The 27,230-nt window shown below is 53.6% G+C and overlaps 7 protein-coding genes across 23 annotated transcripts; 2 read left to right on the top strand and 5 right to left on the bottom strand.

The window, feature by feature from the left end:
• Nucleotides 1-232: 232 nt before the first annotated feature.
• On the bottom strand, nucleotides 233-6,630 carry LOC118516856 (transcriptional coactivator yorkie-like). 17 transcript variants are annotated; one of them, XM_036062727.1, is made up of 2 exons: nucleotides 6,493-6,630; nucleotides 233-3,133 (listed from the first exon to the last, which is right to left on the bottom strand). In XM_036062727.1, exon 2 carries the CDS (start codon nucleotides 2,410-2,412, stop codon nucleotides 1,570-1,572), a length of 843 nt encoding a protein of 280 aa, XP_035918620.1. In that variant the 5' UTR covers nucleotides 2,413-3,133; nucleotides 6,493-6,630; the 3' UTR covers nucleotides 233-1,569. The 17 variants fall into 17 exon arrangements, with proteins under 17 accessions (XP_035918620.1, XP_035918615.1, XP_035918617.1 ...); XM_036062722.1 differs by having other exon boundaries at nucleotides 6,415-6,626; XM_036062724.1 differs by lacking the exon at nucleotides 6,493-6,630 and adding an exon at nucleotides 6,087-6,214.
• Nucleotides 6,631-8,995: 2,365 nt separating this feature from the next.
• On the top strand, nucleotides 8,996-14,057 carry LOC118516852 (mediator of RNA polymerase II transcription subunit 23-like). Its single transcript, XM_036062713.1, has 7 exons — nucleotides 8,996-9,162; nucleotides 9,267-11,212; nucleotides 11,281-11,778; nucleotides 11,841-12,468; nucleotides 12,549-12,705; nucleotides 12,797-13,241; nucleotides 13,315-14,057. Exons 1-7 carry the CDS (start codon nucleotides 9,118-9,120, stop codon nucleotides 13,931-13,933), a joined length of 4,338 nt encoding a protein of 1,445 aa, XP_035918606.1. The 5' UTR covers nucleotides 8,996-9,117; the 3' UTR covers nucleotides 13,934-14,057.
• LOC118516854 (probable cytochrome P450 4ac1) lies at nucleotides 14,049-16,413 on the bottom strand. The gene is made up of 3 exons (XM_036062715.1): nucleotides 15,458-16,413; nucleotides 15,125-15,389; nucleotides 14,049-15,052 (listed from the first exon to the last, which is right to left on the bottom strand). Exons 1-3 carry the CDS (start codon nucleotides 16,008-16,010, stop codon nucleotides 14,344-14,346), a joined length of 1,527 nt encoding a protein of 508 aa, XP_035918608.1. The 5' UTR covers nucleotides 16,011-16,413; the 3' UTR covers nucleotides 14,049-14,343.
• A 107-nt stretch (nucleotides 16,414-16,520) lies between these two features.
• LOC118516848 (cytochrome P450 4C1-like) lies at nucleotides 16,521-18,501 on the bottom strand. Its single transcript, XM_036062705.1, has 3 exons — nucleotides 17,880-18,501; nucleotides 17,587-17,803; nucleotides 16,521-17,524 (listed from the first exon to the last, which is right to left on the bottom strand). The coding sequence occupies exons 1-3, from the start codon at nucleotides 18,499-18,501 to the stop codon at nucleotides 16,813-16,815; spliced, it is 1,551 nt and encodes a 516-aa protein (XP_035918598.1). The 3' UTR covers nucleotides 16,521-16,812.
• On the bottom strand, nucleotides 16,521-21,314 carry LOC118516853 (probable cytochrome P450 4ac1). The gene is made up of 6 exons (XM_036062714.1): nucleotides 20,770-21,314; nucleotides 20,288-20,677; nucleotides 19,942-20,203; nucleotides 19,490-19,869; nucleotides 17,880-19,393; nucleotides 16,521-17,803 (listed from the first exon to the last, which is right to left on the bottom strand). Exons 1-5 carry the CDS (start codon nucleotides 20,936-20,938, stop codon nucleotides 19,053-19,055), a joined length of 1,542 nt encoding a protein of 513 aa, XP_035918607.1. The 5' UTR covers nucleotides 20,939-21,314; the 3' UTR covers nucleotides 16,521-17,803; nucleotides 17,880-19,052.
• Nucleotides 21,315-22,657: 1,343 nt separating this feature from the next.
• On the bottom strand, nucleotides 22,658-24,913 carry LOC118516851 (uncharacterized aarF domain-containing protein kinase 5-like). The gene is made up of 3 exons (XM_036062710.1): nucleotides 23,206-24,913; nucleotides 22,959-23,123; nucleotides 22,658-22,871 (listed from the first exon to the last, which is right to left on the bottom strand). The coding sequence occupies exons 1-3, from the start codon at nucleotides 24,579-24,581 to the stop codon at nucleotides 22,763-22,765; spliced, it is 1,650 nt and encodes a 549-aa protein (XP_035918603.1). The 5' UTR covers nucleotides 24,582-24,913; the 3' UTR covers nucleotides 22,658-22,762.
• Nucleotides 24,914-24,985: 72 nt separating this feature from the next.
• On the top strand, nucleotides 24,986-27,226 carry LOC118516850 (pentatricopeptide repeat-containing protein 1, mitochondrial-like). The gene is made up of 2 exons (XM_036062709.1): nucleotides 24,986-26,453; nucleotides 26,537-27,226. Exons 1-2 carry the CDS (start codon nucleotides 25,098-25,100, stop codon nucleotides 27,161-27,163), a joined length of 1,983 nt encoding a protein of 660 aa, XP_035918602.1. The 5' UTR covers nucleotides 24,986-25,097; the 3' UTR covers nucleotides 27,164-27,226.
• Nucleotides 27,227-27,230: the final 4 nt, after the last annotated feature.

The following is a 27,230-nucleotide window of genomic DNA, read 5'->3' as shown; positions in this document are numbered from 1 at the left end:
GCGGACCCTCACGAAGCGTAGCGTTATTTAAATGCTAATTAAACTACGCCTCAGCTCGGGTGAGGTTTGACCCTTGACCAACCCATCAATCGAACCCCACATATCGGAGAGTTATCGGAGACCCGGCAATCAAAAGCGGAGCGAGACGGTCCTCGAGAAAACCCCCCGATAAGAGACGGTCAATGGCATCAGTTTTTTTTACGATCTGATTCTGCAACCGAGTGGACCAGCTGCACGTGCCACTTGCTGTGAAGAGTTCTCATGACAACCGCAGAACTCCAGAACGTTGCCATGCACGTGAGCCACCTGCAGGGCACTGTTTAGTCATCAGAACGCTTCCACACTCGCTGCGGAACACGTGAGTGATCGGTGAAGGTCGACGCTAGCAGATTGCATCGAGCTTAGCAAGCAAACATGGAGCTTGTGACATCGGTGGACAAGAAGGTGCTCGCTATATAGTCAAAGCAAGATGGCCAGCGCTACTATCGTTTCACAATGGGTAACCTTCACCAAAAGTTTGGGCCCAAGCCAGCATGCAGACGATCCATACGCTGTTCTGCTTGGCGAATGCTTTTAATTATGTTTCTGCGCACCAACTTTACAAAAAACACAACGATGGTGACGAATGGAGTCTCTAGCATGTCCAACACAGCAGAAGGGTTGCATCGGTTGCCGTTCGATTCGATTTGTGCGCACGCGGTTTCGCTGGAACGATCACACTCGATCGACCGGCACATGGACGTGTGAAAACACTTGCCGACTTGCACCGGTGCGTTTCATGCCTGGGCCATCCGAAATTATGGGCTTTCGTCCTCGCGGCGACTTTGCGCCTTTTCCTTTGAGGAGTTGCGTTCCTTCCTTTTTTTGCGTGACATGGCGCGATTGGAAGAATTGATGATTGCGAAGCGTGTTGTTGGCAACAAAGAATGGATTGAGTTGTCCAGCGTGGTGGAAGTTTGGGAAAGTGTCCGGCAGGTACTTCCCATATGCCCTTCAACCGTTCAGACTGCAGGCTGTGTGTGTCTATAAAAAGTGTGTCCACACTTGACAGTTTGGAGTGCATGGACTGTTGGAAACAAGCGCGGTCCCTTGCCAACTTCCACGTGAGACAAAGCTCAAAACGTTTACAGCACGATTAACGTTTATGTTACCCAATCAAGAGCGTTCTCGAGCTGTCCGTTGGCAGATTACACCGCCGGCTAGCGACGTCAGGTGTCTCTTTATTGCTTTAGAGCACCCCAAAAACCCTCTTGAGGCGTGAGTGTCAAGCTGTTTGTTCCTGTCAATGATCCCTCGAAATTGATCCCTCGATTAAAGGGTGTGTTCAAAGGTCTTGCGGTAACTGCGTATTGCGACTCGGGCAGTGAAGGCACTCTCGGCCAAGACCATTGAGTGCGACCTTCAAGGAAGCCTCCCAACTACGCTACGGTTCGCTACTGTGCGCTTCTACCAGCTGCCGCACTTCTCAGATATTCTTGACCCCGGACAACTGCTCCTCAGGAAGCCGAAGAGAAGAAGCCTTCCAAGTGCCCTATTGCTGCAATCCCCGTCTCGAGCCCCGAGCGGTACTTACTTGATGTAGTAGATGCGTCCGTCCTGTGTTTTGGCCTGCTCCCAGCCGGGCGGCAGTTCGCCAAAGTTGGCGTGCAGGTTCGACACGTCGTACGATCGACCCCGGCTGTGTAGATGCTGTATGGCCGCCTTCGACAGGGCCGCCTGCTGCAGTACGGCCGCCCCCAGGCTGCTGGCATCGTTCTGGGCTGCGGCTACTGCGGCAGCCTGTGCTGCCGCCGCCGCCGACTTACTGCCACCGGCACCGCCAGCGCTGCCAGCACCAGCTCCACCAGTACCACCGCCGCCGCCGCCACCACCACCACCTCCACCACCGCCGGCCCCATTGCCACTGGCAGCGGCAGCTGCAGCTGCTGCGGCCGCGGCCGCCGCCACCACACCACCACCCAGCCCACCCAACCCGACCGGGATTTTCCCGAGCGAGGCAGGGCTGCTGTGTGCCCGGCTATGGTGTATCGGCAAACCGTTCGGACCGGTCGCGACGCCCGTCACACCGCCGAGTATGGTCGTGCCGGAGCCAAACGCCGAGTCGGCCGAGTTTTCGCGCGAGTGGGACACGGACGGCGATTTGGAGCCGGACGACGGTGGCATAAAGAACGATTCCGGCAGCTTGCGCATGCGGTACGGGATCTGTAGCGGGAGCTTATTGCTGAGCGTCTTGTCGAACAGCTCGTTCAGCTTATCGTTCGAATCTTTGTCGACCAGTATGATCAGGTTCTTCTTCTTGTTCGCACCGGTCGGCTCGTTCTCGTCGGTCGCGTTGTTTGCTGCACCGGCGGCCACTGCAGCCGCCGCCGCCGCACTCCCATTCCCCCCAGCTGCACCACCGTTGAACGCCATCTTTTTTCGCGCACACGCACCTACACGATGGGGATGGATGGGGTTCTTTCTAACACACACACACACACACACACACGCGATTTTCTATCTCTCTTGTGTGGCGCGCACACACACACAGATACTTAAACACTTCCACACATTCACTCGCAGCAGCAGCAGTCAAAGCCCAACCCTTTGGCCAGCTTGATCTGAAAGCTTCCAGCGATTCAGGTTTTCACTGGCCCGAGAAGCAGCGGGAACGAATCGAGCGAGAGCGAACGAACGATCGCGCGCGCAGAGATCTTGGCCTGCGCTAGAATCTTGCTTCTCTGGAGCTGCCACACACGGCTGCACCTTTTCTGGGGGTGGAAGGGGGACGCTGAAGTGTGAGTTGTGACTGGCTGGCGTTCACTTCCAGAGGGGATGCAGTTTTCTCAGCACCCTGTTTTCGGTATGTTTTATTCACCTTTTTTTCTAACACCGTTTTCGTTTGATTTTCCGTGCACGATCACTGCGCTTGTTTTCAAATTTCGCACACAAATACAATACACTTGGGGTGGATAAAAAATCCCACCGCAGCTGCACCACTTTCTTTGTATCCGTGGGTTTTGGGATTCACTTCCCGATCGATCGCACAATTCACTTTATGCCTCGGTACAGAGCAGCCCTGTATCGAAGAGCCCCGGTATGCACCTTGAGATATAACTACACTCTAAACCGCTCTTGTGACGCTTCTGGATCGCTATTCGGAGGGATTAGAAGAAAATATAATCTCAGGAATTGATAACTAACTTTGTTCAAGATTCAAGACTGTTTTGCAGAGGACCCGCTACGATTCGGCGGGCTCGGTGACGAGCGACTGTTCCGCTTCCTGTTGTGGAGGTTGATATTTTGCACCCGCTTGTTTACTACCCACAGCTTCGCACACACGGTTCGTAGTGACACGTTGCACTAACCAGTCGCTATTGTTGCGTTTCGAAGCAGGAAGTTTCACACAACACGAAAAATAGACACCGTAGCACGACAGCACCACAGAAGAGCTTACAGCAAAAGAACTGAAACTCGTTTCGCGAACGCCTTTCGAGGGGGGGAGAAATTGTCGGAACTAATGACAAACAGCTCCCAGCTACACACACCGAACGTGCAACCCGCAAGAACCCTACGCGATCCAGCCAGGCAATGGATGAGGAGTGATCTCGAGATCGGAACACTCACGGGCTGCGTACCGCGAACGAATAAAATCGCGCTCCCCCCATTTTGGCTCTCTTGTTCGATCCAATCCATGTTGCTCTCCGGTCTCTCTCGCTCTCTTGCGTGCGCGAACTCTCTCTCTCCCACTCTCTCACTCTCTTTTGCTAAGATTGCTGCGAATGCGTCCGCTACTTTGAACGAACGGGAATCAATCGCTACTACCACTACCACCAGCAGGGAGGCGCCAGTAGAAGCAAACCACTACTACTACTGGTCACGCCGTAGTCAGCCAACCAGCCAGCCACGACGATACAGTCAATCTGTGCCTTGCGTGTGTGCGGTATGCTACGTAAACGCATTACGCCGTCAGTACGCTCCCATCTCCGTTGCTTTTTTTTTTGGTCGCTCGATAAGAGAGCGAGAGCGAGTGTGAGAGCCCGACGCCATCACACGCGAAATGCGTGCACTTGCAACGAAAAGGGGTGGGTGGGCCGAATTCGGCAACCCGCACTCCCCCCCTCCATTCCGCCCCACCCTCCCCTTCTAGTGTACAGGTTTTACTAACCCCCGGCGAACACACCACCACAAGCACACAGAAGGGTGGTTTTTGAGCGGCGTCGTGTTGGTGCACGATCGATCAACCAGCAACAACCCTTTTTCGAGAGCGGCAACAACCACTACCACACAACACAGCCAGCACACATTGGAGCATTTGGGGAGTTAGAATTGCGTCTCAAAACGTCAATCGTAGAATCGTTCGCTCTCGCTCGCTCACACAACAGCACACGCAGCCCATTCACAACACTGGATTTGCACGCATCACCAATGTATTTCGACAAAGCTACACGAAACACATAGAAGGCTGGGATGTGTGATGTTGTTTTTTTTTATTGTTTTGGTTTTTGTTTGCATTTGCCCGTATTTACCCCCATCGCGGTGCACTTCGATGTGTGCAAACGTCATTCGCAAAAGCGATGTGACGTTGATCGTACTGGAAGATCATACAAACAATACCAATAGGGGAGGCATGAGCGAAAGAGAGAGAGAGAGAGAGAGAGAGAGAGAAAGAGAGAGAAGGGTGGGAGGTGCACATGATTAATGGCGAATCAACCCGATTTTCGATTCGTTTCTGATCTTTCCTTCTTCTTTCCTTCTTCTTTCCTTCCCACCCCCTCCCCCACCTCTCTCTCTCGCTCTCTTTCTTGTTTATCGATCGTCACTTTTGCTGGGCATTTTATCCTTCTATCAGCATTCGTTTTTTTCTGGTTTCCACTCGTTTAATCACACACTCGTCTTTGATTATGATCACACACACATAGATGAGTACTTTACTGTTCAACACACACTTGTTCTGTCGTGCTGGCTGCCTTCCTCTTGTACATCGCCAGCATGAGATTTGTCTGATGTGCTTTTTTGCTCGAGGTGTTGTTGCCTAGTTTTATCTTGAAGATGTGGTTTCTTTTCTGACATTAGCTGTGTGCTGTGTTCGCTTCTTTCCACTTGTTCACACACACACACGCACACGCACAACCGTTCGCTCAGCAGGTCACGAAGTCGCATTTGATCGCCGCGTATTAAAAAAAAAAAACGACGAGAGGACCGAGTGATGCTTGGTTGCTTGCTTGGGAACCTTTTGGGCCGACGATGACGGCGAGTTGAACAACTTCTCCGACTCTTGCGTATTGACCACCACACACACTCACACACACACACACTTGGAATCAGATCTTGTTGATCCGCACGCAGATCAATAATTTGTTTGTTTTGTTTCGCAGTCTTAACACACTCGTTGTCTCTCAGCTTGTGGACACCATGTTTAGGATGTTAAGAACTGCTGAACTTTGTTTTGGGGTTCCGGCCACCGACCGACGATCAACCGACCCTCAACGTTCCCCGAGATATGCAACTTGAATGTTAGACCCTTTAAGAAATTCTACAGGGTGTACACACTACAGCGCTTCTTTTCGGGGTGGATTTTTCCTTCCTTCGCGTCCCTTTCTGGCCGGGGCTAGTTTTTTTTTTTTGCCTCTTGGGACTTACGCACCTTTCGCAGATCAAAGCTCTTCACAACACACATACACACTCTGTCCATCTCTCTCTCTCTCTCTATCTAGCCCTCTCTTGCTCTCTCTCTCTTTTTTGCCCACTGCTCTGTGCCGTGAACAACACCACACGCTGATCACGATCGTTCTCTCCATCTTTCTCGGCCACCTTTTCTACCGCTGGCGCGTTCTCTTTCGAGTGTCGTGTTCTTCTTTAGCGTGATTTGCTGCTGTCACTCCTACAATATACACGGTTTCAACTTTTCTAGCTGACTGACTTGTTGACGTGGTGTGTGTTTGTTTTTGATTTTATTGATTTCGTCAGATGCGTTGCTTGCAACAGACCCTAGCACCCTCGCACGCAAGGCTATGCTACCCTGGGGCCGAACACCTTAAAAAGCTAAAGCTCAAAATCACTGCTTTCTGAACGAGTTCTGGCTTATCACGTTCCGTATTCCGTACAGCTTTTTTTTAAATCCCTCAGCAAAACAGCACATCAAGTATGGTTTCGGGCCTGCTGAAGCACACATCCGACCACTTCACTCACCACCACCGACCGAGCACACAAACACGAATGAACACCACCGCTCAAAGGTCTGGCGCTGGCGAGTTGGAAAAGATCAAACCAGCATCCCCCTATTCACCCATCCCCTCCCACACCTTAGTGGCAGTGTGCGTGTCACCCCTCGGCAGCCAGATTCTTGCTGCAGCACTATAGCACACTCCTCTGTCGAATTACTGTATGACGATGACTGGGAGGTGATGGTGTTGGAAAAAAAGACTCACTAACCCTTTGCACAGCTGTACCCAGCACCGTAACTCCCCAAAAACCCAACTTCCAGAACCTGCTGGAAGAGTTTTACGATACCGCTGGATGGTTGATCGCCAGCGCTCTTGAACACTTGATCAACAAGTTTGGACGTTCGGCGACACTAGCAGCAGCAGAGCGTTCGAACTTCCCGTGCACGGTTGTGACGGTTGCTACGGGCGGTTTGTGGGCCATTAACTGCTTCTCACAGCAGTGTGCCACAGCCGTACTACGGCCGAGAAGCCCCTAGCTCGATGCCACAGAACATTTTCGGTGTGTGTTTGGCAAACCTGTTGCATGGGGCGTTGCGCATGTGGAATAAGGATTGGCCGGGAATGGGTTTATGTTGACGAGACGCTTTAACGTTTACCGCCCCCCCCCCCCGTACATGTACGTGTCTCTGTGCATGTGTGTGTGTGTTTGGTTGTAAATGACCCTGTGAGTCAATTGCGAGGAAGGTTACAAGAAGGAAGAAATCCCAAGAAAAGTAAGCTTTCTTCCATTATTTCTATGCGCGCCGTTCTATCCGCCACACAGGTGCGACAGTGATTAAGAGGGTTTTCCCTCTTTCTGTTCTTGTGTAGCTCTCTCTCTCTCTCACTATCCTTCTCGCTCTCACGCTCTCCTGTTCAGTGTAGTTTTAGATTCTCTCTTTCACAACATGCTGAGCACATTTGCTATGCTAGTCTCGTTCATGTCACCGTTTGTATGTGTATGCTGTGCCTTGCTTCGGGACAGCATCTTAAAATGTTTGTAATGTAGTTGCACTTTAGAAACATCAGCAAGCACTAGTACTGACTTGCTTAACAGATGAGTTATGGAAACAAAATAGCTACTCATCCTCTAAAAGTATCTTGTTTTACTGTAATTATACTTCAAGCCCAACTTTGCATAGAAAACGTTATGATACAATTTAAAAATCACTACCCAAACCTTATCATTCACCGATTCAAAGAAAGTACACACATGTATTTGTGTGTGCCCATGTAAGCACACGAACCAGACAGGTAGAGAAACAGGTTATTTATTCCCTGGCTTCTATTGCTTTTTTCTCTCTTACAGCAACAAACCAATAAAAAAAAAACAACCCTTGGACATTTTATCTGGCTTCAGATGGAACCTTTGTGTACGTGTGTTTCTGTTGTCCTGTGTTTCATTTTCCTCCTTCTTCTTCTGTCTGTCTGATGCTTTGCGTACCCTGTTGTTTCGATTCTTCTTGATTCTTTCCTTTCAATCAATTCACGAGCTGGCTCTTGTGGCTACAGATGATCGTACCATCTAACTGGTCAGCACGCGGGCGATCGTGTCTTCTTCTGCTGGGTCGGGAGTACTTCATCATCAGCGTGATTATCATCTTCAGTTCACATCTCGTATACGCCCTTCAACAAATGCCCCGGTTTGTGGTGTGTCTCCAGCGAGATCCGTCAAAATTATTGAAAGCTTTTTTATTGGAAATTTTACATGACAATGAAAACATTTGCCTTTTTTGCCTTATATGGTCATTGCAGTTTTTGCAACCTTTAGCTAATCCTTTCGATCGCAATAGTTTGCACATTACGCGATCACACCGAATTCGCGACTAATTTCTCAAGCAAACGTAATGCAAGCGATGGCGTCACGTACGGCCATCTTTTTTTCTCTCTCTCGATCATCGCAACTACCTGTGTGACATAGATGCAACCAATGGGAATCCGTAAAGCGCCATCAGATAATCGGGCATTTGCAAATCCAGAACATCAAGCCACACAGCTCACCCCACCCATCCAGCAAATTCATTCTCATCAGGAAGTCGTTCCAAGGGGACGTTGGCCGAATCGATGCGACAAGTGTTTTTCTTCGCTCTTGTGCAGAAGAACAATCTTTGCTCGGTAATCATTTACCGCGCTCATTTTTCTGTTCTGTTTTGCGGATCATGTGAAACGTGATTAGGTTAAGCAACATGTAGTCTTGCAGTATGGTTATTTATGGAAAACCGAAAATGCAAAACCAGTGCCTTGTGCGTTAGCCTAAGAACGTACGAAAGAACGTCGTACGTCGAAGATGGGATGCGAAAGACACTCGATGATGACGGTCACAAGCACAAGGCATTGACCTACAACGTGACCTATTTCGTAGATTCTTTCTTTTTTGTTGTTGTTGCTGTTGCTGCTTCTCGGCTCGCGATTTGGAGATCGAGATGGAGATCGGCGTGGTAATGTTGTTAAGCTCACGTGCGTTTATTACTAGTGTTGTGCAAATGTGATGTTGAAATAAATATAAAAACACGATACAACAATATCTGATCTGATTCTGATCTTTTGCTTGGACCTTTGTTGTAAACCTTTTTTAAATAAAATGTTCTAAATTTTATGTTGAAAAAGTCATATTATTATTTTCACTTCATCTTCTACAGAATAAAAATCTCAGAATGAATCAGAAATAAATGTTCAGCCAAAACAGCAAAACAAATTTGAAGTAAATTTTGAACTGCCGTTATGAGCCGGAACTGCAGTACCAATATGGAGCGAAAGAACTCCCTATCCGATCCGGAACAAAGGTACCGCTGGCCCATCACTAGACGTTGCCATCACTAGCATTGTTTACATCGGCGAAAGCGGTGTTTGGTTTCGGTCGCTCTGGAACGGAACGTGAAAATTGACTATTTTTGTATGAAAAAGTATGTTTGCTGTGTAAAATTGTGCAAAAATGTCTGCCGAACTGAGAATTGTGAAGCTTTTCGAAGAAGTGTTGGTGAGAAAAGCATGATTTGCTACCTTTTCATGTCGCTTGTCTTGCACGCGTACGCGCCCGGGCGACTGGGAAGCCACCCCACTAACAATGAGTGCCCATTTCAGGAGGACAAAAACATCGTTCCAAGCTTCGATGAGGAAGAGCAGCGTAAAAAGACCGAAGAGGGGTATAAGAAAATCGGTACCCTGTTCGGTGCGATGACGCCGGAAGTGAAGGAAGCGTCCATCCGCAGCTACCTCGGCTACGTGGCCACCGTGAACCACCAGAACCGGGTGCACAACTATCTGCAGGTGATGAACCGCATGGTGGCGTTGAACATCATCCCCGCGAAGCTGCTGTGCGATCAGCTGATGTGCTCGGAAAAGCTGGTGTACAAGAATCCGTGCTTTTGGATCGAAGCATTCCGCCTGATCCGAAAGGTGATCGGTGGGGTGGATTACAAAGGGGTGCGGGAAATCATGAAATGCTGCAAGGAGAAGGCACTTTCCTTCCCTGCCAACGTGAGCGTCAACATTTTACCGCAGCTGCTCGAGCTGATCGAGCTGATCGAGCATATCTTCAACCGGAACGCTTGCCTGCTGCCGGCGTACTTTATCATCAACGAAATCAAGAAAACCGACTACCAGAACATGCACTGGCGGGTGTCCAACCTGACGGCGAACTTTATCGAAGAGTTTGTGTCGGTCGCACAGATGCTGTCGATCATTGGCCACTCGTCGATGCTGCCGATCGTGGAGCATTCGTCGTACGCCGACAATCTTATCATACCGTGGAAGCTGGATCCGGACACGCTGAAGCTTTCGCTGCGGGGCAATCTCCCGTACGACGAGGAGCTACTGCAACCGCAGGCCCGTTTGCTGCGGTTCGTGCTGCAGCAGCCCTATTCGCGCGACATGGTATGCTCGATGCTGAACTTCCAAAAGCAGCAGAAACAAAAGTGTGCCGCGCTCGAGGAGCAGCTGGTGTGGTTGGTGCTGAACGCGATGGAGTATTCGGAAAAGGAGGGAGCGCAGGGCCAGGGTGCGGCCGGTGCCGCGATGGGCAACGAGCACGACAACGATCAAAGCCACACGCAGTGGGTTTGGTTGCATCTCAGCTCGCAGTTGATCTACTTCGTGCTGTTTCAGTTCGCCACGTTCCAGAACATTGTGAACGCGCTGCACGAAAAGCTGGCGGTGCGAAATTTGCGCCGCGGTCGGGACCATTTGATGTGGGTGTTTTTGCAGTATATATCGGGCAGCATACAGAAGCACTCGATACTGAACTTTTTGCCGATACTGAAGCTGTACGACATACTGTACCCCGAGAAGGAGCCGCTACCGGTGCCGGATAATAACAATCCGAACTGCACGCATCAGATGGCACCGACCTGCATCTGGATCCATCTGATGAAGCGTGCCCAGACGGAGAACTACAACATCAATCGACCGATACCGATCGCGCTACGGTTGCACTTCGAGTATCTGCAGCATCTCGCCATGCCGAGCAACAATCCGACACTGTTCATGGGGTCGGAGTATCGGTTCGCGCTGCTGTGCAACGCGTACTCCACCCAGACGGATTACTTTTCCCGCCCGATGCAGGCGCTGATCGATACGATACTGGGCAACAGCAAGAACCCGCAGGCCAACATGGTCGGCGGTGGTGGCGTACAGCCGCTTCCGACCGCTCCACTCTCGATGCGGGTGCTGGACAGCCTGACCATCCACAGCAAGATGTCGCTGATACACAGCATCGTGATGCACATGATTAAACAGGCGCAGAACAAAAGCTCCATCCCGAACGGGAACAACATGGCACCGGCGCTGGTGGAAACGTATTCGCGGCTGCTCGTGTACACCGAGATCGAGTCGCTCGGCATCAAGGGCTTCCTGGGACAGTTGCTGCCGCAGGTGTTCAAATCGCAGGCCTGGGGCATACTGTACACGCTGCTGGAGATGTTCTCCTACCGCATGCATCACATCCACTCGCACTACCGGGTGCAGCTGTTGACGCACCTGCATTCGCTGGCTTCGGTACCGCACACGAATCAAATGCAGCTTCACTCCTGGTAGGCACCGCGCTGGCGGCAATTCCTCTACAACTTCCTCTAATGCTATCTTTCAACTCCAATTTCAGCGTTGAATCGACCGCCCTTCGCCTCATCATCGGGCTCGGTTCCGTGGAAGTGCAGGCCCAGCTGTCCCGCTATCTGAGCGAACCGAAACCACCGGGCAATATTGTATCGGCCGAAAGCGAAGAGCTGAACCGGGCGCTCATACTAACGCTCGCCCGCTCGATGCACATCACCGGCACCGGGAGCGATCCGCAATCGAGTGCCTGGTGCAAGGATTTGCTGCAGAACATTATGCTCAACACGCCACACGCCTGGCCCCAGCACACGCTGTACTGCTTTCCGCCGGTGCTGAACGAATTCTTCATGCAGCACAACATACCGAAGGAAAGCAAACAGCTGCTGAAGAAGACGGTGGACGAGGAGTACCGCAACTGGGCGTCGATGACGAACGAGAACGACATCATCGCCCATTTCGGCATGACCGTAAATCCGCCGCTCTTTCTCTGTCTGGTGTTTAAGATGATTATCGAAACGGACGGCATCAGTCCGGTGGCGTACAAGTGAGTACCATGCGAAACCGGGCGTGTATTTCCCTTCTCATCGCTTCATTCTTTTGATGCAGAATTCTGGAACGCATCGGTGCCCGCGCGCTGTCCACCCATCTGCGCAAAATGTGCGACTATCTGCTGTTCGAGGTGGCCAACTCGGGCGGTGGAGCACACGTAAACAAGTGCGTCGACACGATCAACGATATGATCTGGAAGTATAACATCGTGACGATCGATCGGCTCGTGCTGTGCCTGATACTGCGCACGCTCGACGGTAACGAGGCGCAGGTTAGCTTCTACATCATTCAGCTGCTGCTGCTGAAAACGTCCGAGTTCCGCAACCGGGTGCAGGAGTTCATCACGATCAACTCGCCGGAACACTGGAAGCAGAACAACTGGCACGAACGGCACCTGGCCTTTCACCAGAAGTTCCCGGAAAAGTTTGCACCGGACGAGTCCGTGTCCCATCCGACGCTGCCGGTCTACTTCGGGAACGTGTGTCTCCGGTTTCTGCCCGTGCTGGACATTATCGTGCACCGGTTTCTGGAGGTGCCGACGCAGCTGAGCAAAACGCTCGACGTGATACTGGACCATTTGGGATCGCTGTACAAATTTCACGACCGTCCCATTACGTACCTTTACAACACGCTGCACTATTACGAGCGCAAGCTGCGGGACAGGCCACAGCTGAAAAAGCGTTTGGTAGGTGCCGGTGTACGGTGGACAGCTCAGGTGCTAGCCGCTCGATTCTGATGCGTGCGTTTGGATTGCTTCGGTTTCAGGTCGGTACGGTGGTGGGATCGCTGAAGGATGTGCGGCCGGAAAATTGGGCCCTTACCGAAGCCTATCAGGCGTACGTGCTGACGAAGGAGACGGACAACGTTAACTGGGTGCCGGAGTTGACCTACTACATCAATCTTGTGCGACGCATGCAAGACAGTATCCTTTTTTGCTGAACCAAAAAATTACGCGTTTTTCCACCGCAACTGTACATTCGCCTCTTTTTCCTTAGCTTAGCTTAACCTCGCAGCTATGGATGGGAAAAATGTCTTTTCAGGCACGGATTGGCGGTTCAACGAGTTCCCGAACCCACCGGCCCATGCACTGTACGTGACGTGTGTCGAGCTGCTGGGATTGCCGGTCGGGCCCAACGTGGTCGCAAACAGCATCATCGATGTGCTGGTGAAGGGGTACACCGTGGTACCGAACGCCGTCATACACAACTGGGCGAACACGATCGGGTTGATAATGTCCGCGCTGCCGGAAGCTTACTGGAGCGTCATTTACGAGCGCATGCAGGGTGCGCTGGGTTCGAAGTCGATGAAGGACTGGGCCTACCGGCAGAGCCCGTTCGAGATGTTTAACTTTAAGATCGTGAAGGAGTCGATGCTCGACCGGAGCTACGTAACGGTGCTGGCGATTGTGCACAGCATTTTCCACCATTTCGGCATCGGGCAGCTAGCTACCATTACGGAGTGCGTGGGCAAACAACCCGGATGCTCCGGAAGGGCAGGTTCGATCTAACACACATCTGTTGCTCGTTTGCAGGTCAATTAAGGAGAAGCTGAAACCGCTGGTCCACACCGAGTATCAGCTCATCTACGTCTGTCACGTGGTAGGGCCGTTCCTGCATCGGTTGAGCATTGAGCGAGCGCGCGCCGTCTCGGACATCACGCTCATGCTGTACGAGCTGCTGGAACAGGTGGACAAGGCGCAGCCAACGCAACCGTTACGCTACATGGATCCGATCTGCGATTTGCTGTACCACATCAAGTACATGTTCGTCGGCGATACGATGAAGACGGAGCTGGAAGCTATCATTCGCCGTCTGCGGCCCGCTCTTCAGATGCGACTGCGCTTCATAACGCGCCTGAATGTGGAGGAAATTGGTGTTGATCAGACAGCCGCTGGTGGGCAAGGAAATGCTGCTGCTGCTACTGCTGCCGGGTCTGCAACGGGCGCCTCACTGGCACCGGGTGCAGCTTCCGGTACGGCGTCCGGAACACCGCAAGGGTTGGCAGTTGCTGCTGGACAGGGTGCGGCCGGCTCGGGCACCGGTGGATCACAGCAGACACAACAGGTAGGCGCTGTGGGCAATCAAAATGTTGCGTTACAGCAGCAACTGCAACAGCAGTTGGGTCAGCAGGGCATTCAGTCACATCATTAAAGGATGCTACAGGGGACTGACAGTTTTACTATATCACTAGAACTAGAAGCGTGTTAGTGTGCGCACTAAATGCTAGACGATCGTATAAGTATAAAAAAAAACACTACATTCGATCTTTATCGTACAAACGCGTCTATTACTCACTTTAAACGCCGTGTCCGAAATTGGGGATGATTTTTCAACGTCAACGTCAGCTCAAGCTCTGGGAGTGAGCAACGTCGCCTCGCCCTATCCATGTGCACGGCTCAAAAAGGTTTAATGAACTGTAGACTGTTCGGTGTCACACTCATGACATGGCTCGGCTACATCTATATTAAGCGAAAGGAAGCTTCGAGGTGCTCTGAGCTGCACGTAATTCTGAAATCTCTATTTCCCATACTCGTGAAGGAATGTCCTATCTGACTTCCATCCTACCGATGGCGTCGCTCAAACTTTACCATGATGGGATCTTTCGTGCGCAATATTATATCCGCAACAAATACCAGCTCTGCGCGCTCGGTAACCGGCAACACACGAAAGTTCGTCAATATCGCACCGAGCACCGTTTTCAGCTCCAGGATAGCGAACCGTTGGCCGATACAATTTCTTGGCCCGGCACTGAACGGAACGTACGCGTACGGGCTCCGTTCCGCCACGTTTTCCGGCAGAAAGCGGTCCGGGTCGAAACGTTCCGGGTCGGGAAATACGGTGGGATCGCGGTGCAGATCGAAGATGTGCACGTTGAACAGTGTATCCTTCGGCACGGGCCGATCGCCAAACAGCGTATCCTCGGAGATGTTGCGCGAAATGAAGGGAACCGGTGGATACAGGCGCAGTGACTCCTTCAGCACCATATCCATGTACCGCAGTTCGCTGTAGTCGCGCTGCGTGAACTCTGCCCCGTCCGCATCCGAGCGTGACTGCGCCACCAGCTGCAGCTCATCGTACAGCCGCTGCTGCACCTCGGGACTGTGGGCGAGCAGCAGCAGGGTGAAGATGATGGCCGCGGACGTGGTGTCGTGCCCTTCGAACATGAACGTGTCCACCTCCTCCCGGATGCCTTCCTCGTCGATCTGCTCCTTCGCCTCGGCCGCCAGCAACGTGTCCAGCATCGCGTACCGCTGCTTCAGGTTTGTGTAGCTGTAAATACGAGCGGACAGGGCTAGCTAGCCAGCAGAACTGCAAGCCCACGGTTGCTTACAAATTGCTTACATATTTTCCTCCGAAAAATCGCCAATATTTCGCACGTTCTGGTGAAACAGTTCCCGCCGCTGCTGTATGATGGAGCGGGTGAACGCGTGCACCGGCTGTAGTAGCTTGCCAAGCTTGGCCTGCAGTCCGGTCAGCTTGTAGTTGAAGTCCTCGAACAGCCAGGGATTCATCAGCCGCTGCAGCAGCATGGTACCGATCGCCTCTATCTTACCCCGATACTCGTTCGCCAGCGTCATCGAGTCGAGCTTGATGCCCATGGCCGTTTCTAGCGATTCGCAACGCAAACGAGGTGAAACGTTACGGAGCATCAGGCTGCAGCTTCCCCTCACTTACCGCAAATTGTATTGAGCGTAAACTTCGTGGCGACCGGCTGCAGGGCCACCGGCGTACCCTTGTCTGCGTATTGGCCCAGCTGGTCCACCAACCGGCGGCACTCCTCCTGAAAGGTGAGCAAGAAGCTGGGCAGGATGTTGAAGTGAAAGGCGGGCGTTAGAATACGGCGCCGATGTTGCCATTTCGTGCCGGTACTGTTCAGCAGCCCGATGCCGAGAAAGCTGTGCGTCAGGCTGTATATCAAACCCTTGTCGATGAGCTTCGGGCTGGACAGCAGCGGTTCGACGTCCTTCGCCCGGATCGCGTTCAGGTTGAGCAGTCCGCGCACCAGTATGCGGTACGTGTCGCCATACGTGGCGGCCCACCGACGTGGCAGCTGGAAGGTGCGTTGCTGATCGTTGAACAGCAGATTGTGCGCGTTGCCAAGGATGGGCAATGCTTTCGGGCCGGGAAACTTTTTCCCAGCACGGTACGCGGCCGACAGCTGGACGCGCAGCTCGAAGGCGACGAGCAGCAACACGGCGAACAGTAAAACCACGGTCAGGATGTCCATCTCTAGCGGGCTGTGCTAGTAAACTGAACCTCCGGTGTTGCCGATTGCAGCTCGATCGTACATTGCCGGTGATCCTGAACTTTGGTGGCTTTGCGGCATGACGATCGAGCTCGGTGCGATACGCGCGACGATGGCGGGGGCTAAATTGACCTCAGGGTTGGGTTGGTGATGGCGATTACAGGCGGAGCGTTTTTTGGCGATCTTCGTGCCTGACGTGCTTCGGCTGTCGATAAGGAATCCCTAGAAGCTGGCATCGTGATTGCGTTCTCCGACAGCCTTTGACACCTGTGCAAATTGGGCGGGGTCCTGTGGTAGAGACAACAATGGCGGCGATCTTCATACGGCAGAGGACCGGGGTTCAAATCCCATCCGGACCATTGCCCCGGAGTGAGGACTGTGACTGTCCAACTACGTGATATGATTATGTCTAGTGAGCCAGAAATGGCAGACATGACCTTTAAGGGTTCGATAGGCTAAGAAGAGCAAGAGAAGTCCTGTCTGTGTGCATTGTTGAATTTATGAGTAAGTTTGGGCTATATTTGTTTCCCGCATACTACCCAACAGTGGACTAAAGCGATGTGCCCCAAGTGCAGAAGTAAATTGCGACTGTTTGTCAACAGCAGCTGATAATCAACCCTCCTCTCCCCACGCTCTGCACCCTGCAGTTTCGTCCTACGTGTTTGCCGGCCGACCAGCCGCTGTCATTATCAGCGGGCCGCTGACCGCGTTCTCTCGCGCCGTACCGCAAACAACAAACCTGCATGATAACACACTCCCCCCACACCCCCACACACGACTCTTATCACGCACTCCTTCGCTCGAAGCGAACCTTCAGCGGGCTGGACGCACGCAGCACCAGATCCGCGATGAAGCGAATCTCTTCCCGTCGCGTTACGGGCAGGATGCGATAGCGCAGCACCAGATAGGCGACCACGGTTTTCACCTCCAGCAGCGCATACTTCTGCCCGATGCAGTTCCGCTGGCCCGCGCTAAACGGTACGTAAGCGAACGGGTTGCGTGCCGCGACCCGGTCCGGCAGAAAGCGATCCGGATCGAACCGTTCCGGGTCGGGGAATTGGGCCGGATCGCGGTGCAGATCGAAGATGTGCAGGTTGGCGATGCAACCCTGCGGTATGGTACGGCCGTCCGGCAGCACAATCTTCTCCGTAACGGTGCGCGAAATGAATGTGACCGGTGGCCACAGTCGCAGACACTCCTTGATCACCCGGTCGAAGTACTTCAGCGAGGCTAGATCGTTTGGCGCCAGATGCTCGTCGGGCGCCGCCGTGCCCTTGTCGGTGTGCAGTTGCCGCACCTCCTGATAGAGCCGGTCCTGAACTGCGGGCTCCCAGGATAGGGTTAGCAAGATGAAGGTGAGCGCAGATGCGGTTGTATCGTGGCCTTCGAAGGTGAACGTTTCCACCTCCTCCCGAATGCCGTCGGCATCGATCAGACCGCCAGCAGTGTGTCCAGCATGGCGTACCGCTTCCGGCTTCCACCCGGGCCGGGCCCGTACAGTACGTCATGCGCGCCATCCGTCCGTGTGCTGAGATCGTTCAGCTTCCCTGCCTCGAACAGTTCACGGCGCTGGGCGATGATGCGGTTGGTGAAGTGGTGCAGTGGCTTTAGCAAGCGCTGCAGCTGACGCGCGTATCCCAGCAGCCAGTAGATGCAGTCCACGTACAGCCACGGACGGATGGCACGGTTAAGCATCATGGTGCCGACCCGGTAGATACCTTCCCGGTACTCCCGAGCACCGTCCAGCGAGTCCAACTTCACGCCCATCGAAGTTTCTGGTGGAACGGAAAAAAAGGAGAGCTGCTATGAAAGGGGGAACCGATTTCTCATCCACGACCTCCGGATACGCACCGCAGATAGTGTTCAGCGTTAGCTGGGACATTGCCGACTGCAGGTCAATCTCCACCGCCGGCTCCAGCAACCGCTGGGAGTCGATTTTGACCGCCAGCTTTTCACTCTCCTCACAGAACGTCCGATGGAACCCGGTCAGGATGTGGAAGTGAAAGGTCGGCGTCAGGATGCGTCGCCGCTGGAGCCACTTGGCACCGGCACTGTTCAGCAGACCGATCCCGATGAACGGATGCAGAAAGTTGTACAGCACGCTCTTGTCCGTGTTGCGCCCCCCGCTCAGGAACGGTTCCGCCTCCCGGCATCGCGTGATGTTCAGCGAGAACAGGTAGCTGTTGAGCCAGAGCCGGTACGACCCACCGTACTGTTGGGTCCAGCGACGGAACGCATCGAACGTGGTGGCCGCATCCAGTCCGTGCGTGTTGTAACTCGTGCCGATCAGTGGCCATGCGGCAGGGCCTGGAAACTGCCGGAAGGAGACATACGTCGCACCACGCCTATCGATCACATCCCACACGATCCAGGCGATGAAAAGCGAGAGCAGCAACAGACCGGGCAGCAGCAGGAGCGTGGACGGTGGCACTTGCGAACTGACGATTGCTGCTACACTCCACCCGGATGCCATGTCGATTACTGAATGCATCAGGTCGAACCAAAAGCACCGGCTGTTGCGTGCTAGACGAAGGCGTTGCCGATAAGACTCATGCGCCGCACCGTTGAAGTTGATGAGATGCCTTATTTGTAAACAGCCCGGTACTACCGTAGGTCAGGGCGGCCCGGCGTGGGAACGGAAATAGGGCAACAACGATAGCGATCGGTTCCGCCGGGAGTCATTGATTGTCAGCTGACTACAACAAACTATTGGACAAAAAACCGGGGCCCATCGTTTCATTAGTACCGAATGTGAGTGGTGTGAGCCACCACTTCTCCACAACCATTTTATTGCTACTCTGAGGGCCGGTCTTCACACGGCAGAACCGGGGTTCAAAACCTCATCCGGATCGTTCCTCAGTAGTGAGCACTGACTATCCAACTAAGAGGTATCATTAAGTCTAGTAAGCCAGAGGTTGCTAGGGCAACGAGAGAGAGAGAGAAAGAGAGAAAGAGAGAGAGTGCTCCTGAAGGACCCAGGAACATTGAAGGGAGTTTAAGAAAGCAACCCCACAACACCACGCCCTATTGCCGCCGGGCCAGCTGCACCTTCAGCGGAGTTTTAGCGCGCAGTACCAGATCGGCCATAAACACAATCTCCTCACGGCGCGTCACCGGCAGCAGGCGGAAGCGGTGCAGCAGCGCGACCAGCACCGTTTTGATTTCGAGCAGAGCAAACTTCTGCCCGATACAGTTCCGTGGCCCAGCGCTGAACGGTACGTACGCGTACGGGTTGCGCTTTTCCGCCACCTCCGGCAGAAAGCGGTCCGGGTCGAAACGTTCCGGGTCGGGGAACTGTGCCGGATCCCGATGCAGATCGTAAATGTGGACGTGCGTGATGGTGTTGTGCGGGAAGCTTGTACCGTCTGCAACAACAACAGCAAAAGCAAAAGAGATGTGAGCGATCCGTAGCGAAACACCGATGGGAAGCTCATGTCCCGTTCCCCGAACCGGATCCTTACCCACGACCAGCTCTCCGGTGGTAGTGCGTGAGATGAACGCCACCGGTGGATACAACCGTAACGATTCCTTAATCACACGGTCCAGATACGGCAGCTGTTGATAATCCTGCACCGAAAGGCGCACGGAGCCGGCGGCAGTCGTGGGCGCCTCCTTGGAATGGTTCAGCAAGTCCGCCAGCTCCGCATAGCAGCGGTCCTGTACGTCCTGCTCGATCGCTAGCAGCACGAGGGTAAACATAATGGCGGCGGCCGTTGTGTCGTGCCCTTCGAACATGAACGTGTCCACCTCCTCCCGGATGCCTTCCTCGTCGATCTGTTGCTTTGCTTCGGCCGCCAGCAACGTGTCCAGCATGGCGTACCGCTGCTTGCTGCCAAAGTACCTAGAACGAGCCGACACACAACATATCAATCGCGCCCAAGGCCCAACGCACTTTCCAAGGAAGGTAACGCACATGTTGTCTTCGCTGTCGGGATCGAGTGTGGGCTGTGCCTGGAAGTTTTGTCGCCGCTGGTGTATGATGCTACGCGTGAAGCGATGTATGGGTTTCAATGAGTTGGTCAGCGGTCCATCGTACCCCAGCAGCCGGTACACCCGGTCGCTGTACAGCCAGGGCGACATGGTGCGGTGGACCAGCATTTCACCCACCTCGTACACCTTCGCCTTGTACTGGTCCGCCTCGTCGTACGCGTCCAACTTCACACCCATGGCCGTTTCTGGTTGGTGGCAAAAGCAAAACGAAACCGATGTGGCAAAGGGTTAAAACCGCCCCCCCCCCCCACCCCGGCTTCACCACTTACCGCAGATGGTGTGCAGCGCGAAGCTGGTCACGACGGACTGTAGCACGATGTGCTGCGTGCCATCAGCAAACCGTTCCAGCTGCTGCACAAGCTTGTCGCTTTCCTCCTGGAAGATGGTCAGAAACTTGGGCAGTATGTGGAAGTGGAATGCCGGCGTGAGTATGCGGCGCCGTTGCTGCCACTTGGCACCCCTGCTGCACAGCAACCCGTCGCCCATGAGCGGATGGAGAAACTTGTACAGGATGCTTTTGCGCGTGTGCTGCGTGCTGGCGAGTATCTTCTCCGCCTCCTTGATGCGCGTCACGTTCAGTATCACCCTGCCGTCGATCCACTGCCGGTACGACCCACCGTAGCGGGCCGCATTTGCACGGGCGTAGGCAAACGTTTGCACTGCGAACGATAAAGATGGAGGTTCTGGTCAACGCGCATTCGCGAGCTGGCGTATTACGCTGCTGAGATTGCAACAGTGCCGAGTGGCTGACCGGGATTTTTGAACAGCAGCTCCAGTACGTTCCCCAGCACCGGTACGATCCGGCCGCCGGGATAGCGCTTGGCAGCCCGGAAACCATCCGTCTGCTTCGACTGATAATCGCGCACCAGCAGCACGGCAAGGCAGCTGCCGAGGATGAATGCCAGAACCGGGAGCAGCATCTTTGGTCGAGTGCGCTCGTTTAGAACGGTGGCACGCTACTAACGCCGTGGCTGGGGTCGCACCGAACCCAATACCTGTTGTCGTGATACGTGCAATAACGATCACGCTCAGATCCTAGAACGATTGAACGATGTCGATCGGCGCGAACAGGTCACAGCAATTGAGGAAGTGTATAATGAAGTGTGCCATGTGCTGAGTGTACCCCCACGCGCCTCGTGGGGCGAACCGTAGTCCGGCACCTAATAATCACCATATAATCGGGGGGAGGTGCGCTTTGCTTTGCCGGGTCGAAAGTTGCACCGATAGATCAAACGATGCACGGAGGTTAGATGTGTTGGGATGGATTTGAGTGCTTGCTAATAAGAGCGAGCAGTTTGTAACGTGCCCTTTTTTTATCGCTCTCTCCACGTTTGCTCCAGGTGAAAGGGCCCTGCCGCTGAGAGGCGGGTTTTTGCTTCTTCCTAGTCGCGGATCGGTAAGAATTATCTCGCTACATTCTAACCGCGCTGCCCTTAATTGCAACTGTCAGCACCAGGGAGGGCATTAAGAGTACCGGCTAGAAGCCGGCATCTTTGAGATGGACAAAGCACGGAGCAATTAACCGGAGACACGGATGTTCCAAAAAAAGAAATAATGTAAAATAATGTAATAATGCAGACTGGGTTTTCATCGAACGCAGAGACGCCGTTCAGCTCGTTCCAGGTGCGTGGGCAATTTGGCAATAATTCTTCCAAACCATCTTTCGCCAACATCGACGCATTTGCGGTAAGCATATCAGTTTGGTCAATTAACAAGCATAGTTTCAGACCGATTTTGAATGTTTAGAAAAAGGGAGGTTACCTACGCGGGACATTCCGGTAGCGAGAAAACCATCGGTTACGATTGTGATATACGATAAGGATCCCGATGAGATTACTTACTTACTTATCAGGCGCTACAACCGATTTGCGATCTTGGCCTGCTGCAACACTCCTCGATACCGCCCACAGTTTAGCGCCGTCGTCTGCCAATCGTTATCCCGGCCGTTCTGGCGGACGCATCAATGCTATCACTCCATCTCAATTTGGGCTACCACGCCTCCTCTGTCCGTGTGGACGGCCTGAAAGGACTTTACGGACTGGGTCGTCCGGTGTCATTCGCATGACGTGACCAGTCCACCGGGGCCTGGTGAGTCTAATGCGCTGCACGATGGTGAGATCATCGTACAGCTCGTAGAGCTCGTCGTTGTAGAGGCTCCTCCATCGTCCTTCCACACATACGGGGCCAAAATCCTTCTGAGCATCTTCCTTCCGAACGCGGCTAAGAGGGCTTCGTCAGTTTTGATACAGAGTCCATGTCTCAGAGGCGTACGTGAGTACTGGGACTATAAATGTTCTGTACAGTCCCAGCTTCGTCCGTCGCGACAGGTATTTAGAGTGGAAAAGTTTCCTCAGGCTGTAGAATGACCGGTTGGCAGCCAGCACTCTTGGGCGTAACTCAACATCAACGTTGCTGTCGGTGCTGACTTTTGACCCCAGATAGGTGAAGTTTTGGACGACTTCGAAGGTGCGGTCACCTATCTGTACATCACCCCTGCCCGATGCGATTGCATCCGCCATAAGGTAAGACCACCCGTCGATGTGAACACTGTTAACTACAACTCTCCCGGAGGGATCCGGGAGCTCAGATCTGTAAAATAGACGGTATTGCCGGTTCGAGGAGAGAGAAAGAGAGGGAGATACATACTTCAGTCAATTAACTTTATTACATACTAAGCCAGCTGTACAAAGCATCCCTCAAGCGGCAATCAATGTGTCAATGGATCGCAATAGATTGCGAGCGTCCTATACGTCAATATTAATATTCATCAGATGCGAGGTGTCCGGCGAACGTCCGATTCTCGTCAGCAGTCGGAGGTAGCTGCCTACGATCCAATAGTGGAACGATTGTCGCCTGTTAAGAGCGGTTAATGGGCAAGCAGTGCAATCGATGGATTAAATTAAATTCAGCGAAAACTGAAACTCCTCCACAATCGCTTACCACAGCAGCAGCTCGAAGCGCAACTTGCGAAAAGTGATCCACAAAAAGTTGCGCACATCGCGCCGAGATGGGCAGAGGGCAGCCAATGCACAGCGAGCCAGTATGGTGGGTCGATCGACGGGATCACCGTGGTCCCGTGCGATCGAGCGTATCGTGTTTAAATTGCTGTAAGAATGGGGAAGCAGGTTCATTATGAGCCACCATTTGCAACCACACCGCGCTCGTCAGCAACCCCCCCGCCGCTTACCGTAAAACCAGAATCAAATTCCTTGGCATAGACTTTAGCGTGCCCATGATGCGGTCAAAGTGTTCCTTCGCCTGCTTTGCCATGTATGCCAGATCTTGTTCGGTGAGCCGGGTCGAGAACTTGCCACCCATGGCGCTCAGTTCGAGCGGCCGCTGCAACAGTATCTCCGCAAACGTACGATAATCGGCTACGTTTAGCGCGCTCGCAGAGTACTTCATGGCCGCGTGATCCCGCAGCACGATTGCTTCCCAAAAGCGGCAAAGATTTTGTCGCACCGCCGGGTCTAGCTGTTCGTACAGTCCGTGGTCCAGTAGTACCAGCTGCATTCGCTTCGGGTTGCCCGGATTCTGGCGAACGAACACGTTCCCCGGATGTGGGTCGGCGTGCACGAAGCCGGTCGCGAAGATTTGCTGCCCGAAGGCGGTAAACAGGTGCTGGTCGACCGTGGACAGATCGAGCCGCATTGCTGCAATCGAATGACGGTCGCTTATTTTGCACCCGTCGATAAATTCCGTCGTCAGAATGCGTTCGGTCGTGAGGTGCCAAAGCACTTTCGGCACGTGCACGAACTCCAACCGTGCCAAATCCTTCGCGCAGCGTTCGGCGTTTTTGGCCTCGTGCACAAAGTCCAGCTCTTGCCGCAGCGTTCCCTGCAGGTCGTCTATAATCCAGCCGAAGTTGTAATTGCTGTGCAGCAACGCTACCAGCTTCTGCAGGAAGATGATCGTGCGCAGATCGCCATCGAACCGTTTGCGCAGATCGGCGTACTGCACCTTGACCGCAACCTGTTCACCCGACTTCGTGACGGCCCGGAACACCTGGGCCAGGCTGGCAGCCGCTATCGCTTCGTACTGAAAGCTGGCAAACAAGTCTTCCGGCGGTGAGCCGAAATCTTCCACGAACAACGACCGCACCTCGCCCGGTTCCCGGGTAAGACAGCGGTCCTCCAGCTGGCGCAGCGTATCGACGTACTCCTTCGGTATGATGTGATTAACCGCCGCCACGCCTTGTCCGATCTTAATGTACAGCCCACCGTTGGCGAGGCACCCGTCGAGCAGCTTTTTCGCCGAGCGTAGGTGAATCTCGGGCAGTACGGTTTCGTACCGGCCGTCGCCTTCCTGCAAACCACGCAAGCTCCAGGCGTAATCGAGCGATATGCTGAGTCCGATGGCAAACGATCGTGCGAAACGTTGCGCGCCTTGCACATTTTCAAACCCGTTCGCCCAACCGTCGTACGCGGCGGCCCCGACGATGCTACCGGCCAGTCCGTATGCAATTCCGTGCCTTACCGACCGTTTGCGTGGCACATTGCGTGACGAGTGGTAACATGTTCGTCGCGAGATTGTGCCAAAAACGGACCAAACCCGTTTGGCCATTTGTTGCGTGTCGGACCAAAGCGTGCACGAAATTCACAGAACCAGCAGCCGAACCATCATCACTCCCATCGCCGCACTTGAACCGTTTTCTGTTTATGTAATTTTACAACGCACCCGGCGCGCTTTGTTTACAATTCATGACAGCCAGTGCAGTGAATTCCCAAGCGCGGGGAAAATGTATGGGTAATTATTACAGAACATTTTTTGTTACAACAAGATGCATCCGAATGAGGGATTAATATACCAATGCAACGATTCTACCACCCAGTCCCGCTTAGAATGGGATGCATCGTTAAAAACTGAAACTGAGCGAATCCAGCGCGAACGTGGGATGGGGACGTGTAGTGGGGCCTTAAGCTTACTGACAGCTGTCAAATCAGGAGCCGGCAAGCGCCGTTTCCAAAACGTCATTAGTTGGTAAACAAAAACACATTGCGCTCTTACCGCACCGACCGTTTCGGTTACCTTTGTGGAAAAAGAAAATGGATTAAAAGTGTTGCTGTAGCTGTACGCACAATGTCCAGCATTGTATTCAATACCCTCCGGACGTACTGTCTGTCCGGATTCCGCACACGGCTACTGCAGCGGCAACTGTTTATCACGCGCGCACTACGCGTATCACCAGCCGCCGGGTTTGCACATCGGAAAGCGAAAGATGAATTTCCGCAGCTCGAGGCGGCTCACAGTGCAGACTACTTTGGCACGCTATCACCACAGGTGGATGGGCCGGAAACGCCCGACGAAGGTGATCTGAGGGAGGAGGACTATTTGCAAAACATACCAAGCCCGGGGCAAAAGCTTTCAGTGCGCCAGTACGCCGATATGATAAAGGATCACCTCAAAAACAATCGCATACGGGAAGCGCTGGATGTGGTCGAGGTGCGCATGAAGCGGGACCGGGTGAAGCCCGTCAACTACCACTTTAACCTGTTGATCGGCGGATGTGCCCGGGTCGGCTACAGCAAGAAAGCGTTCCAGCTGTACAACAAGATGAAGCAGCACGGTCTGAAGGTGACGGGCGGAACGTACACGTCGTTGTTCAATGCCTGCGCCACCAGCCCGTTTCTCGGCGATGGACTCGGGCGGGCGAACGGGCTGCGGGAGCTTATGCTGGAGAAGGGATACGAACCGAACGAGTCGAACTATAATGCCATGATCAAGGCGTACGGTCGGTGCGGCGATCTGAAGACCGCATTCCAGCTGGCCGACGAAATGGTGGCCCGCCGACTGAATGTCGCGACGGATACGTTCAACTTTTTGCTGCAGGCCTGCATTAGCGATCGTGAGTACGGGTTCCGGCATGCGCTGCTGGTGTGGCACCGGATGCACCGGATGCGGATCAGCCCGGATCGGTACTCGTTCAATCTGCTGCTCCGGTCCGTGCGCGACTGTCACCTAGGTGATCTGGAAACGACGGAGCAGGTGATCGGACAGATCCTTAGCCAAAGCATCGCAGCTGGACAGCAACAGCAACAGCTGACTGGAGGGGCCGCAGAAGGCACGCTTGCTGCAGTGGCGGGAGACGGGGACAGCCGCGAGCTGACCGAGCGGCTCAATCACGAAGGTGTTCCGGATCTGCTATCGGCCAGCCCGCACTTGGGCAGCCTGGTAAAGCTGGGCGAGGTGCGCAAGGCGGAGGATCGTTTGCTGTTGCTCGGCGGCACAACGAACGTTTTGGCCGAGATGAAGCGATACAACGTTGAACCGGACATACGCACCATGACCGAGCTGCTGGACGTGATTCCACCCACGTACGCAGCGGAAAAGCTGCTGCTGACCACGATCAAGCAGCTGAAGCTGGCGTGCGATATCGATTTTTTCAACGTGCTCATCAAGAAACGTTCGATGCGGTTTGATTACGAAGGTGCCAAGGTAAGGGTAGATTTATCGCGATGCGGTTTTGCTTTTACTCCCATCTCACCACTTGGTTTCCTTGCTTCGTTTCACATCGACAGGATGTGCTGTACATGATTGAGGCAGCGAACCTGGAACCGGACATCGTCACGTACGGCGTGCTGGCACTTGGCTGCACCACCCAGGACGAAGCCCGCGCGTTGCTGCGTACGATGGAACAGGCGGGCGTACGCATGAACATACAGATACTCGGCGCAATGCTACGGCAAGGTTGCGCAAAGCACAACTTTCGCTACGTCACGGAAGTGCTGAGTATCGCGAAGCGCGAACGGCTGAAACCGAACGAACCGTTCCTGCGCCATCTGGACGAGTTTGGCAAGGTGTGCGAAAAGCGCGACCGCGAGTTTGATGCGAAACCGCGCAAAAAGGGACGAGACGAGTTTAAGGCAGAGTACAACCGCTTCCGGATGCAGCTGGACGCATGGCGCGAACACATGGGCCTCCACGGGCTGGCACTGGAGCAGGCGGCCGGGATCGTGCGCGAGCATCCGTGGGAACAGTTCCAGCAGCCGCAGCCCGACGGGTTTGAGCCGGTGAAAAATCCAAAGCTGCGGCACGCACGCAAAAAGCAGCACTCGATACGCCGAGTCGATGTGGAAGCGATCGATTCGGACGGGGAGCGCGAGCCGCCGGGCGGCGTAAGATTGGTACGCGACGGAACGCAATGAGACAAATAAAGCGAACAAGCCGCCAGTAGAAGCGAGTGTAGCGTAGCTAAACGAAACAAAAAATGGA

This window comes from Anopheles stephensi, unplaced genomic scaffold (genome assembly GCF_013141755.1).
Source record: "Anopheles stephensi strain Indian unplaced genomic scaffold, UCI_ANSTEP_V1.0 ucontig40, whole genome shotgun sequence".
In the NCBI taxonomy this organism is placed as follows: domain Eukaryota; kingdom Metazoa; phylum Arthropoda; class Insecta; order Diptera; family Culicidae; genus Anopheles; species Anopheles stephensi.
The sequence above is the reverse complement of the archived record's forward strand: the minus strand, read 5'-3'. Positions and strand labels throughout refer to the sequence as shown.

Coding starts and splice junctions, on each gene's coding strand:
- LOC118516850 (XM_036062709.1), top strand. CDS start 25,098: ATGTCCAGCATTGTATTCAATACCCTCCGGACGTACTGTCTGTCCGGA. Junction 26,454..26,536: donor TTGATTACGAAGGTGCCAAG/GTAAGGGTAGAT, acceptor TCACATCGACAG/GATGTGCTGTACATGATTGA.
- LOC118516851 (XM_036062710.1), bottom strand. CDS start 24,581: ATGGCCAAACGGGTTTGGTCCGTTTTTGGCACAATCTCGCGACGAACA. Junction 23,124..23,205: donor AATTTGATTCTGGTTTTACG/GTAAGCGGCGGG, acceptor CCATTCTTACAG/CAATTTAAACACGATACGCT. Junction 22,872..22,958: donor CGCTTCGAGCTGCTGCTGTG/GTAAGCGATTGT, acceptor CGCTCTTAACAG/GCGACAATCGTTCCACTATT.
- LOC118516856 (XM_036062727.1), bottom strand. CDS start 2,412: ATGGCGTTCAACGGTGGTGCAGCTGGGGGGAATGGGAGTGCGGCGGCG.
- LOC118516853 (XM_036062714.1), bottom strand. CDS start 20,938: ATGCTGCTCCCGGTTCTGGCATTCATCCTCGGCAGCTGCCTTGCCGTG. Junction 20,678..20,769: donor GCTGCTGTTCAAAAATCCCG/GTCAGCCACTCG, acceptor TATCGTTCGCAG/TGCAAACGTTTGCCTACGCC. Junction 20,204..20,287: donor CGCGCTGCACACCATCTGCG/GTAAGTGGTGAA, acceptor GCCACCAACCAG/AAACGGCCATGGGTGTGAAG.
- LOC118516854 (XM_036062715.1), bottom strand. CDS start 16,010: ATGGACATCCTGACCGTGGTTTTACTGTTCGCCGTGTTGCTGCTCGTC. Junction 15,390..15,457: donor TACGCTCAATACAATTTGCG/GTAAGTGAGGGG, acceptor GCGAATCGCTAG/AAACGGCCATGGGCATCAAG. Junction 15,053..15,124: donor GATTTTTCGGAGGAAAATAT/GTAAGCAATTTG, acceptor TCGTATTTACAG/CTACACAAACCTGAAGCAGC.
- LOC118516852 (XM_036062713.1), top strand. CDS start 9,118: ATGTCTGCCGAACTGAGAATTGTGAAGCTTTTCGAAGAAGTGTTG. Junction 11,779..11,840: donor ATCAGTCCGGTGGCGTACAA/GTGAGTACCATG, acceptor CTTTTGATGCAG/AATTCTGGAACGCATCGGTG. Junction 12,706..12,796: donor TGTGCGACGCATGCAAGACA/GTATCCTTTTTT, acceptor TTAACCTCGCAG/CTATGGATGGGAAAAATGTC.
- LOC118516848 (XM_036062705.1), bottom strand. CDS start 18,501: ATGGCATCCGGGTGGAGTGTAGCAGCAATCGTCAGTTCGCAAGTGCCA. Junction 17,804..17,879: donor AACGCTGAACACTATCTGCG/GTGCGTATCCGG, acceptor CCGTTCCACCAG/AAACTTCGATGGGCGTGAAG. Junction 17,525..17,586: donor ATCGCCCAGCGCCGTGAACT/GTTCGAGGCAGG, acceptor ATGACGTACTGT/ACGGGCCCGGCCCGGGTGGA.